General features: G+C 36.8%; 1 protein-coding gene across 1 annotated transcript in view; it reads right to left on the bottom strand.

Moving 5' to 3' along the window:
- Window positions 1–2,829: 2,829 nt before the first annotated feature.
- Window positions 2,830–12,929, bottom strand: part of DCUN1D1 (defective in cullin neddylation 1 domain containing 1) — a 32,979-nt gene continuing 22,879 nt past the window's right edge. Inside the window, exons 3-7 of the mRNA XM_075938052.2 lie at window positions 10,828–10,996; window positions 9,818–9,948; window positions 8,531–8,613; window positions 8,158–8,254; window positions 2,830–5,319 (exon numbers count right to left, since the gene is read on the bottom strand). Of these exons, the coding sequence (XP_075794167.1) occupies window positions 5,240–5,319; window positions 8,158–8,254; window positions 8,531–8,613; window positions 9,818–9,948; window positions 10,828–10,996 (560 nt within the window). The 3' untranslated portion in view covers window positions 2,830–5,239. The remainder of the gene's footprint in view (window positions 5,320–8,157; window positions 8,255–8,530; window positions 8,614–9,817; window positions 9,949–10,827; window positions 10,997–12,929) is intronic.

The raw sequence follows: 12,929 nt of genomic DNA, 5'->3' as shown, positions 1-12,929 counted from the left end.
ACCCCTGATTGATTTTTCTGTGGGTCAGTGCCCCCTGGCCCAAAAAAGGTTCCCCACCAATGTCCTAAAGAGAAGACATAGGGCTGGCCTGTCATTGACTAAAACAAGAAGGCTGTGTCTACACTGGCGCGATCTCGCACAAAAGCGGCCACTCTTGCGCCAAAACTTGCTGCCTGTCTACACTGGCCACATGTTCTTGTGCGAGTAAACTGACATTCTAATGTATAAAATCAGGGCTTCTTGCGCCAGAACTCTGACGCTCCCGCTCAGTAATAAGCCCTCTTGCACAAGAGCTCTTCCAGAAAAGGTCAGTGTAGACAGGCAACATGAATTTCTTGCACAAGAAAGCCCTATGGTTAAAATGGCCATCGGAGCTTTCTTGCGCAAGAAAGCGTCTACACTGGCATGGATGCTCTTGCCCAAAAGCACATGCCAGTGTAGACGTTCTCTTCTGGAAGAGTTTTTGCAGAAGAACTCTTCCACAAAAGAGTTTTGCGTGAGAACACGCCAGTGTATTTGAGATAATACAAGTGAAGCTTGGCAATTCTTAGATTGCGTTCTTGTATGGCTCCATTTGCAAAATGGAAGCAGGCTCCTAGAAAGGCATTCCCAGCTCACTAGAGCCAAGGAGAGAAAGGATCCCTTCACTGTATCCCATTTACCTCCTATTGCCACTACTGGCTAGGTTCTATTCTATAACTTATTTATATTACTGTAGCATTTAGCCTACTGATGGACCAGAGCTTTACTGGGCAAGGTGCTGCACACACACACAGAACTGAAAGACTCCTGGCCCCAAAGTACTTATTGTTGCCTCAAGCTCATATTTTTTCCAGAGTGTATGTGACAAGGATTTGAAGACACCTTTCTAGTCCAAAGCCACATTAAACTCTGCTAAACCCTAATGCCGTTTAAAAAAAGATTATAATTCTTGCTTTTTACAGCATCTTTTTTTAAATAAAGAAACCCCACACACACAGTAAGAGCTGAGAGAAGGTTAAGAAGTGACTTGATCAGCTACATGCAAAAAAAAAAAAAATGTTTCTGACAGTTAAGGGTGTAATGAGTTCAAAAGCTTGGATGTTAAGCTAGACAACTTCCGAATAGAAATAAGGAGCTGTTTTGGTTTTTAAAGAGCCTGTTGGAAACCGAGATGTAATAGTGTCGTCAATTAACCAATAAGAAAAAGCTTTAGGTTAATGCTATAGACTACACACATTTCCCCCCCATTCTCTTGCCAGTAAATTTTTTATCAGGCTGTCCAGCAGCTTGGCTCAGTCCTGGCTTGTGCCAAGTCTGAGATCTACCCCCTGCTGTGGATCTGGATTTAGAGTGCATTAAGGAGGGCAGAACCTGGCTCAGTTCCAGTTCGTGCTAGGTCCAGGAGCTCAGTCATTCCTTCCCCCCGGACAGGGACTGCTGCCACTCTGCACTGCTGCTGGCTCCACCCCCAGGGACTATAGAATAGATCACTAATCGATAAGAATTCATGATAACCTTATTGATATTTAACAACCCTAGTTGGAAACACTGGAACAACCTACAAAGGGATGGGATGGATTCTTCATGATTTGAAAAACATTTAAATCTTTAAAAACAAGAATCTCTCCGTCTAAAAGATATGATCAAACAAAGGCTTGATATGTAAGTGAGGTTCTATGACCGGTATTATGTAGGTCACAATGGATCACTACAATGGTTCCTTCTGGCCTTAAAGATAAATGTGTGATTAACAAATTAATTTAATGGTAAGTTAGCAGCCAGTGAATGGTTTTTATTTAAAAATGATATTTCTCTCCAATTGTTTACGGATACTAACATGACACCATACTGCCGCTTACACACAAGTGCGCCTATTAAAATGCAAAATAAAACTTTTCCAGGTGAAATTTAACTGTCTCCCAACTATGCCTTTCATCACATTTCTGCAGAGGTTAGATAAGCTAATGGTACGCTGTATTTAAAAACCTAATGACAGTCAATGTATCATGCTCAAATAAAATCTACAGAGACTTCTTGCAAAATTATATAAATAAATGTGAATGACAAAAGTTTATTAAACGCATTTTAAAAAAATTATATCTTTCTTAAATAAGGATCTCTCAGTAAGGATTTCATTGTAAAACAGTTTTGAAGCAATTCATAAGTTACTTTATTTAATAACAGGTTGCTCAATAAAAAAAGTCATTTACTTATATACTGTAGTCTTCAAACCAGCCATTATTTAGACAAATGCACTGCATGTACTTATGGTATTGTCCATCACACACTAGTTAATATCAATGCAGCATAGCTGGACAAAAAATAGCTCCATTTTGTCGTTGTAAACATTTAGATTAAGTGGCAGGCAAGATGTTGTATCAGTTCTTAGATCTTCCCCCTCTCCCCCCCAAAAGCTTGTCATTTAGTGCACGTTTTATTCAGGACTTAGCATTCCATATTTTTAGAAGTCTAGAAATAAGTTTTACAAACAATAGACTAAAACAATGCATGAGAAGATTTAGTCATGGCAATTTCACTGGAGCTTTATTGCCTCTGTTGGTAATGAGAGGGATTTTGTAAGAAATTACAGTTGAACTTACAGAGATATGCAGATGATGTTCTTTACTAATATAATCTTGATCTTATATGTTTTATATCAGGGCATGTCTAATCTTGTACATTTTTAATGTATAGCAACATAGTTTACAATTTTATGTGTTTAACCAATTGTTGACATTTGGCGAAAGGAAACTGATCCATTATGGGGAGATCATCATCAAATTGAGGACGTAAGCACTTCTGAATTAAAGCAATCCAAGTAGGTAACTGTTTGAATTCTTAAAAAAAAAAAAAAAAAAAAAAAAAAAAACACCTCACACGCATATATAAAGGAAGAACACATGGCCACATGTCTGAGCACTTTTCAATACAAAATATTTCCTGTAACCAGGCATTTATCCTTAGAATAACCACACTGTTAAATCAAGCTTGTTTCCAACTTAAAGTCATTTGTTTTGTAAATTCTAAGATGCCATTACAGCATGAATAAGCTTAACTTTTCTGCTACATAATTATCCAAAGCTTTATGTAATGAATGTATTTTTGTTTTATAATTACACAGTAATTATAAGTGTGTAGTACCAAACTGATGACAACACTATTCTCTTGAAAAGATCTTGCATTCATAAGGAATATTCTTTAAAAACACCATGGCATTATGCCACTAACCAATATCAGATTTTTGTGAAGGTCATATCTGTATTGGGGTAAAAGCTAATTAGAGCTCATCTCAAAACACAGCATACTTGAACTAATCAATCAAATCAATCAATCTGAAAGTGTACCAAAACCCTTAAGACAGAAAACGGCACGCATATACACCTTGTAAAGTTTTCATAATTCAAGTCCCCCATTTATAATATTTACACAAAATTGAAAGAGGAAATACTGAAAGCAGCAAAACAAAAAACTTGGCATAGCCAATTCGAGTAGCTGGAGTAAAAATTTGCAACACATTTTGTAGAACTGTAGTCTTGAAATAAATGCATGAATGGGCTTTATTAAAAGGGCACTGATATGAGGAGAGCCTTTCCTTTAGTCAACTTCAAAGCACACAGGATAAAAATTTTAGCAATTTAATACTTAAATCCTTCCTAAAATCTTTTTAGCATCTGCATAAAAGTGTACTGCTGTTTTAGTGCAAGATCCACTTACTAATTTCAACAGTAATTACACCCTTAATGTGGGACTGGCTGGAGTATTCAAATAAGTACCCCCCTATTCCTAATAATTACTATAATCATTTTTTAGACATCCTACTTTGACATTTTCTAGCTTGTTTTACAGAAGGTTTTATTTCAAGAAAACAATAACCACTTCCTCATAAGTCAGCAACTGAAGAGTGAAAAAACATTTTCAGGATGACAGCAGTTCAAGACTCCTGTAATGTTAAAAAACACACAAGATAAAATCCTGCTTTGAAGTGAAAACAGTTCCAATTTAGTTATATGCAGTGAGACAAACAGTAGTAGTAGTGATCAACAAAATAATGTAAGGAAACAAAAGCAGCCAGTGTAGTATTCCGCATCTGTACTTGTTTAAGAAAGTTTTACTTTCAACATTTGTAACTGGGAACCACAGTGGCCTGTGGAAATCTCAACAAAATAAGTAATTGAGAAAATGGGCTTTGTCCATAAAGGCAGTTCCTTTATGTTGTAAAAACGTAACTTTACGTGGCCTGAGATAATCACTTCAAAACTCAGATTTGATCACATTTGCCACCCCCTCGTATAAAGCAGGTTCCTTTGTTATTTCATACTGCAACCATCAAAACCCATGCCTGAATTGAAAATACTGTATTGTGTACAAAACATAAGACACAAGTTCAGTATATTGTTCAAGTTTTAGATTTCCACAAAAACGAAAACACCTTCCTGGACAGACAAACAAGCATTTCAAAACTGTAATGAAATCTGACATATTGGATAATCTAGAGAATATTAGATTCTGTTATGCATGTAACTTGTCTCAATGACGCTCACTGGAGGCTGACTATAATATTAAACCAGGGGTGCTATAAGTGCACAGTAGTTGTGTGACTCCAAATCTTTTCAAAGATACAATAAAACCTTTTATATAGGCACCTAGATTTCAGAGTATCAACATTCTTGGTTTTGTTGGTTGTTTCTACAATTGTTTTATATCAGATACTCAAAACTTAGACAATACCTGTTATCTGCCATGAAAGGAAACAAATATCGGACCTAGTACACTTAAATATATCACTCTTATAGGAAGTGCTAACAGTATAGTCTTTGCACCTAGCCCCAAGTGTATATTTAAGGCATTTAAAAAAAACATTTCTAATGTTGATCTGTATAATGCAGATGCCAAACAACGGTTTGTCTCATGAAGACAGCATTGTGCTTTATGCAAAACCAGAAATCTCAAAATAATCATCATAAAGCTTCTAAGACTTATGGGAGAGTAAACAAAGGTGGTCCACAAAAATATGATGAAATCCACTATGTTGGAATTATAACTGGCAAAAGTGGTTCAGACTAGAAGACAAGTCCGAACCACCATTAGATGAATGAATGATATGGTCCAAGATGTATCCTTAAAGATTTGTCTCAACCCTCAACCTGTAAAGAGAGGATTGATCTTCAGTTCAGTCCAGCCAGCAGAAATTGACTGTGCAATTTTCCGATGTATTTATTTGTACAGTCTATGTACATTCTAGAAGGGTCCTTTAGTGCTACACTGTCGTACTTTTTGTCCCAGCAATTTGAGGGCGTGCAAATTCCACAAAGTCATCAATTAGAACCGGCCATGCCCCTAAAGGAAAGAATAAGCAAAAGCAAATTAAAAAAAACCCACAACAGATCAACAAATCCTTTTTTAATGTAGTAGAGATATGCAATTTAAAAAAACCCTCTTCAAATCAAAATAGATACTTAATTTATCTTTCCTACTTAAAATGTACATGTATTATCCTCACTTGATTCTGTTTCTTAAGAGTTAAGACCTGATTAATATTTCCCCCCCTCAACTGAGGCCTCCCCTTGCCAACATACCATTTTAAAATACATCCAATTTTTCAAGTAATGACAACAGTCATCTTTATTTTTTTAACCTAGATAAGCTGGACAAAAACTCCTTTCAGAGTGAATTAAGATAATTGGCCAGAGTGGGCCGAGAATATGACAGCACCATCTCTACAGTGCTGGTCTCACCTGGCTAACCTAAATGGGAACCAAAACTCAAATCTGGCAAAGGAATGCTAAAAATTGTGAACAGCAAGACTGCACACACCAAACTACCAAAATAATTACAGCTCACAATATTTTATATTAATGTCATGTTCGTCTGCTGACATCAGCATGTGTCACTATTTTGAACAAAAATGTTGCTGCAATTGCAAATAATGTAGAGGCCTTGCAGATTAAATGATTTTACCTGATAAAAATATGGTGCATTCAGTGATTATCCAATTCAAAATAATAAATTCTTAATATGTTTTTCATTCTGTGTGTTCTCACCTTTACCTATAATGTCTGAAATGCTAACAAATCATTAACTGGTGGCTAATGAAGGTAAATATGATGGGGGGGGGGGGAAATCACTAATTGATTTGCCAAAGGAAACAAGAACTGGTTGATGAATTTATTTTTATTTAACTTAACAACATAAGAATGGCCATACTAGGTCAGACCAAAGGTCCATCTAGCCCAGTATCCTGTCTTCCAATAGTGACCAATGCCAGATGCCCCAGAGGGAGTGAACAGAACAGGTAATCATCGACTGATCTCTCTCTTGTCATCCATTTCCAGCCTCTGACAAACAGAGGCTAGGGACACCATTCCTACTAAGGATGTTAACTAACGAGTACTATACTAATCAAGGAGTTGATGGAATTTCTATCGACTACTTGACTAGCCAATAGGCATTTCTGCATTCCTCCTTTGAAATGTACAAGAGCCCCCGCTGGGGGATCTTAAAAATTTTAAAGGAGGAATGCGGAACTCTGCATGCAGCCCGGGGCCAGCGGGAAATCCTTTGAAATGAACTCTTGCCTCCCCCTCACTCCCGGAGGCTCTTGTGCATTTCAAACAGAAACACCAGCATGGAGGTTGGAGTCAGCGGGACTTTCCAAGGTGGCATGCCAGCTTTGAAATGTACAAGAGCCCCCTCATTTGGTGAACCCTAGTTCTTATGTTATGGGAACAATTAAATAACTTTTCCTTATTCACTTTTTTCACACCGGTCATGATTTTACAGACCTCTATCACACCCCTCTTTAGTCTCCTCTTTTCTAAGATGGAAAGTCCCAGTCTTTTTAATCTCTCTTCATATGGCACCCATTCCAAACCCTTAATCATTTTTGTTGCCCTTTTCTGAATCTTTTCCAGTGCCAATATATCTTTTTTGAGATGAGGTGACCACACCTACAGTATTCAAGATGTGGGTGTACCATTGTTTTATATAGAGGCAATAAGATATTCTCTGTCTTATTCTCTATCCCATTTGTAATGATTCCTAACATTTTATTTGCTTTTTTGACTGCTACGGCACACTGAGTGGATGTTTTCAGAGAATTATCCACAATGACTCCAAGATCTCTCTCTTGAGTAGTTATAGCTAAATTAGTCCCCATCATACTGTACGTATAGTTGGGATTATTTTTTCCAGTGTGCATTACTTTAAATTTATAAACATTAAATTAGCCATTTTGTTGCCCAATCACTTAGTTTGGTAAGATATTTTTGAAGCTCTTCACGGTCTGCTTTGGTCTTAATTATCTTGAGGAGTTTAGTGTCATCTGCAGATTTTTGCCACCTCACTATTTACCCCTTTCTCCAGATCATTTATAAATAGGTCGAACAGGATTGGTCCCAGTACAGACTCTTGGGGGACACCACTAGTTACCTCTCTCTATTCCGAAAAATTATCATTTACTCCTACCTTTTGTTTCTTTTTTTTTAACCAGTTATCAATCCACAAGAGGACTTTACTTCTTATCCCATGACAACTTTACTTAAAAGCCTTTGGTAAGGGAGCTTGTTAAAGGCTTTCTGGAAATCTAAGTACACTAAATCCATTGGATCTCCCTTGTCCACGTTTGTTGACCTCCTCAAATAACTCTAGTTGATTAATAAGGCATGATTTCCCTTTACAGAAACCATGTTGTCTTTTCCCCCAACAAACTATGTTAATCTATGGGTCTGACAATTTTATTATTTATATAGTTTCAACTAATTTGCCTGGTACTGACAGACTCACTGGTCTGTAATTGCCGGGATCACCTCTAGAGCCTTTTTAAATACTGGAGTTACACTACATATAGTAGAGTTGGAGACAATTTATTTTATGCAGGAAAGAGCTGATTTGGAGGGGAGGGACACAGGAGAGGAGATAAGACATTTTTAAAAAGTAACATACTGGCTTTGGGGAAGTGGCAGCACAAATATTTTTCACCTGTGCTAGTAAGTCTTAGTCCTCATCTGACTATGTGGCAAAGAACTTTTTCAAACTCAGAAAAAGTCACATATTGTTGTGCAGACGTTTTGACTGCCAGTCACTACAGATATATTATCCAGAGACACACTGCTCAATGTACTAGCCACAGAAATATTCATACACACTCAAACTGATTAAACAAAATATAAATATTACCTTCCTCATCATAATTGGACATATCATCTGCTATCATTGTACTGAAATCTAGAAGAAGGTTCCAGGTATCCTTAGGTATTGATCTTTTATGATGTTCCTATTTGAAAAAAAAATCTAAGTTTAAAAACCTTGAACAAAATTAATTTGAAAGTCTGAATATTCAATATTAAATTCTTGCATATATGCAAGTTAACCTAACCTCTGTTTTTCCTGCATTTGCCAAAAACTGTAACATACATGCATCACAAAAATGCTCTTTCGAAATAGGTTATATGATCTCTTCAAAAAGATTAAACACACAGATTCATCTTCCAAATGAAATAAACAAGCCAATTGCCGTCTCATTTATATTATACAAAAGGTTTAAACTTACCAATAAAAATTTGTTCCACAAGTCTAGGAACTTAAATCTTCCATTAAGTACTAAATTCCAGTAGGCAATGGCCATTTCTAAATCTGTAATATTAAAATATACGGAGATATACAGTTGAAATACACACATTTTCTCGACAAGTACTAGACTATAAATTAAAATAAAATTGACTTTTAATGCAGGAATATGGTGAGGTTCTAGGGATGTGCAAGGTTAACCGGTTACCCTAAATGGGTAATGCTTACCGGTTCTGGTTAACCAGTGGGGGCTGGAGTAGCTTCTCACCCGCCACAGGTAGGGGGCTGCTCCAGCCCTGCAGGGGGCGCGCTGTGGATAGGGGCTGGTCAGGCAAGGGCTGGGAGTGACCACATTCAGGACATGTTCACAGAAGTATACCAAGACTAGAAGAACTGATGAGACTGACTCCATACTATAAACCACCTATGAAAGCCTTTAAAGTGAGCTGCCTAGGAAACAGCTAGCTCCTGTATCTCATGTTACCCATCTATTACCAGAGAATATGAAAGATTTAACATGCAAATAGGCAGATATTATCCCTAATTTATGGCACAGATGGGCAATTTACAGTCGTGGGGGGGAGAGGGAAGAGAAGAGCACTGTAGTCTAGTGTACTAGACACGTGCCTGGAAATCAGATGTGGATTCTCAGCCTAGAAGATCAGTTTCCTGGATGAACTTGGACATATCACTTTAACCACTCTATGCTTGGGATCTGCTTACGTGTAATAAGAAGGTACTTGATATATGACTACTTCAATGAGATGAAAAAATCTAATCACAACTGGTATGTGGAAATTACTCTGAGATATCTGAATTGTAGTTTGCAAAGAGATTTACATATTTTTTGGTGGTATGAGAGACTTTGTACACGACTGCACCTATACACAAACTCATGTTTACAGTTGAAATTTAGGCTTTTTTCCCTACTGCTATTCATGGCTGCAAATTCTAAAAGCTTTAATGATATATTTAGTATGAAATCATAACGTGTTAACTTTAATAGGAATTTTGCACATGCTTTGAAAGGAAGAATGTACCTTCACGTGTTAGATTGAAATGTTCAGTTTATAACAATGCAGGAAATCTCTATTAATTTGAAAATCTGGCCTTGACCTTCAACTTAGTTCTGACATCTGTCTTTCACAACAGTGGAGTATATTTTTATCCCATGACTAGTCTAACTGGATTACAACAATAGTTTCACCGAGTGCAAAAACTAGAGTTTCTAGTAACTATATCACAAGTATTTACAATTAAGAATACGTACCTAAACCTTTCTGTCCCGGATTCTTTGCAAAGTTGAAAGTAAACTGATAAAAATCCTTAAATCGTCCTGGCTCTTTTAATTCTTGTTCCATTTTAGGAATCTGGGCCTTTAGCTTTTCTATGCTGTCACATCTGTATTTTAAGAAGCAAGTTTTTTGGTGTGTTATTCATTTTGTCAAAATAACATACTAAATTTCTTTTTAAAACTATACCTATTATGGACAATCTTTAGTTACTTTACTACAGAAGAATTACGTAAACTATTTTCAGCAAGTCATTATCTGGTCTGATTATGTAACAATTTCAGCTGCTTTTTTAAAAAAATGTTTCTTCACACAGCCATTTGAAAAAGATGGCTGATAATCAGATTTATTAATCTAGAGCAGTGTTTCTGAAAGTGTTCTGCGGAATCACTCTCAGAAACACATTAACTGGCCGCCCCGGTTTGTTTATTTACCGGTGCCGCGGCCACGGAGCCCAGCCCACGCTGCTTCCCGCAGCCCCCCCCTTGTCTGCAAAGGACGAAATGGAGCCAATGGGAGCCGCGAGGCTACGTGGCCACAGCGCCGGTAAATAAACAAACTGGGGCGGCCAGTTAATGTGTTTCTGAGAGTGATTCCGTGGAACACTTTCAGAAACACTGATCTAGAGAATCTACAAGTCTATCAGGAAATTCCTAGAAAACATGCAGGGCAAAGAAATTACATTCTTAAATAAATAGCCCCAAGTATTCTGGCCTTTGAGTCAAATCCTTCTTTTACTCACTTGGTTTTTTTGGTAACTGATAGAACTATTTGCCTGTTTAAAGCAAGGAGCATTTTGCTCTTTACTTGGGTACACTTATAACTTCTGCCACATTTAGAGAAGATAGATTTCTATTCATAAAACGCAGGTACACACATTTTAAGAAGTCATAATTCAATTCTGAATTGCTCATTTTTTTATTTTTTTAGTTTCAGTTTTCTCCCGTGTGTTATGCTGCTAAGTTTCTTTTACCTGTTGCATACTTACCCTAATTCTGTCATCCCATCCATGAATTCCAGCTTCGAGAATTCACACTGTGTTGCAGCTCTGAATTTCCATGCAATGATCAGTACACTAATGCTGGCTGGGTCAAGTGCTAGGTCATCACAAAATTGCTGTATACCATCTATGCCAATTTTATTTTCATCTTGAGGATCTTTGGAATACAATAATAAAGATTAAAAACAAACATTAAATCCTCCACACTTCTGAAGTAGTATGCTCCTTCACACATGAATTAACATATTATCATGAAAACATATACATGCACAAAATGATCTCTGGAATAAGCCATATTAAAAGGGGACACTTTTTAAACACATATACTTCAGATTCAATTTGTAAGAAAACATTAAGGCTCGTGGAATGAAAGCTTTGTATGGTGAAATCCTCTCAGTATGACCTTAATAGCAATAGCATTGGTAGTGTTCCATGTTTGCAATTTTTACTGATTTTCACTAATAAATTGCCAGAAGATTTTTTTAGTAAAGGAGTTCAGTTTTTACTGATTTACAACCATTATAAATCCACTTGTTATTTTTGAGTACTTATTTTTGTTAAGTACAAAAGTTTTACGTGATCTGTTGTGTCCTTCAACTTGGAGACTGAAGCAGTTCCACAGTGCAAAACACAGAACATACATTCAGTGGAGGTCAGGAAGATCAGGAAAATCAAGTAATATTAATATTGCACTATATCTGGCTAACAAAGAAGATGCTATTGGCCTAGTTCTTTGCGTCCATTTAGTGTGTGTCTGATTTAAAACAAATAATCCTCTACTGATAAAGATACATGATGCCCCCTATATACTGAGATACTTCCTTTGCTGTCAACCTCCTTACAGAGGTGGATAAAAATCAATGATTAAAAAAAATTAAAAATTGTTTTTATTTTTAAAAAATCAATACTAAATTTCTCATTTAAAAATAATAGTTACAATTAAATCTTATCACCAACATGCTGCACCTACAATCTCATAAAAATGAATTAACGTCTCTTGTCTTTTCAGTCTAACAACCAGCTCTTGCGTCTTGAAAGTTCTAGGCTTTCAGTTTCTGTTTCGCAGCAGACTAATGTATGCAAAGACAGACACAGGCTGGAAAGAATTGTTTTTGTTCTGTGCTTATGTGGTGGTGGACCTGGGCCAGCCACAGCAGAGTTAGGTAACAGTGGTGCGCAACCTGTGGGTCACAACCCCCAATGAGGTCATGGATGTCTTCCTGGGGGGCCGCCAACAGCTGGGCCCAGCCCCCGGCCGCCTGGATCTAAGCGCCATGCCACTTAAATTATCTTGGGGGGGAGGGGGTCGCAACACGAGTATATGGGGATCATGATTGAAAAAAGGCTGCACACCACTGAGTTAAGACATAATCTAAAGACAAAGAGAAAATATACAGGAAAAGACGGAGGAAAACCAGGAAAAACAGTGGAGTGTACTGGAAAGAAAAAAGGAAAACATCCTTTAGCACACACATAGCTTTCTATATTTCTCTATACTTTTGCCACAAAAAAAACAAACAAAAACAAACAAAACAAAAACAAATCACCTGTCCTGGTTTCTAAATTTAAGAGACCCTATCAGGGAATATTTTGAAGAAATTTATTCCCTGGGTAAAAAAGGAAAAAATGTCAAGTGTAAGCAGTGCAAGAAAAAAATGCAAGGCTTACCTGAGAGAATGAAAGGAAAACTGCTTATTGGGAGAAAATGATATACATGAAGATGTGACTATACCTGAAGAACAATTTGGATCAACTCTACAATGTATCATTCTTAAAAACTCTATGCCTTTTGTGTGATTTAACAAGTAAATTCCCAAGCTGTTTGCTATGCTGGATGTTGCTAGGAAAAAAAAGTTTCTTAGCTAATCCTTATGGCTTGTTTAATTAACTAGGTTTAGAATCTATCACCCAAGTATGCTGTACAGAAATCTATAAGAAGATAAATCAAGAGTTACCAGTTGCTACTAAGTGTCATTTTCTTATTTATATTACACAACTTATTTTGGAACATCAGGGTCACAGAACATAATGTTGATGCCATCAGTCTATTCTCTATTTTACTTCAGCATAACTCTCAATAGAACCCCATC

The sequence above is a fragment of the Pelodiscus sinensis genome, chromosome 10 (assembly GCF_052426305.1).
Source record: "Pelodiscus sinensis isolate ZL-2025 chromosome 10, ASM5242630v1, whole genome shotgun sequence".
Lineage (NCBI taxonomy): Eukaryota > Metazoa > Chordata > Testudines > Trionychidae > Pelodiscus > Pelodiscus sinensis.
The sequence above is the reverse complement of the archived record's forward strand: the minus strand, read 5'-3'. Positions and strand labels throughout refer to the sequence as shown.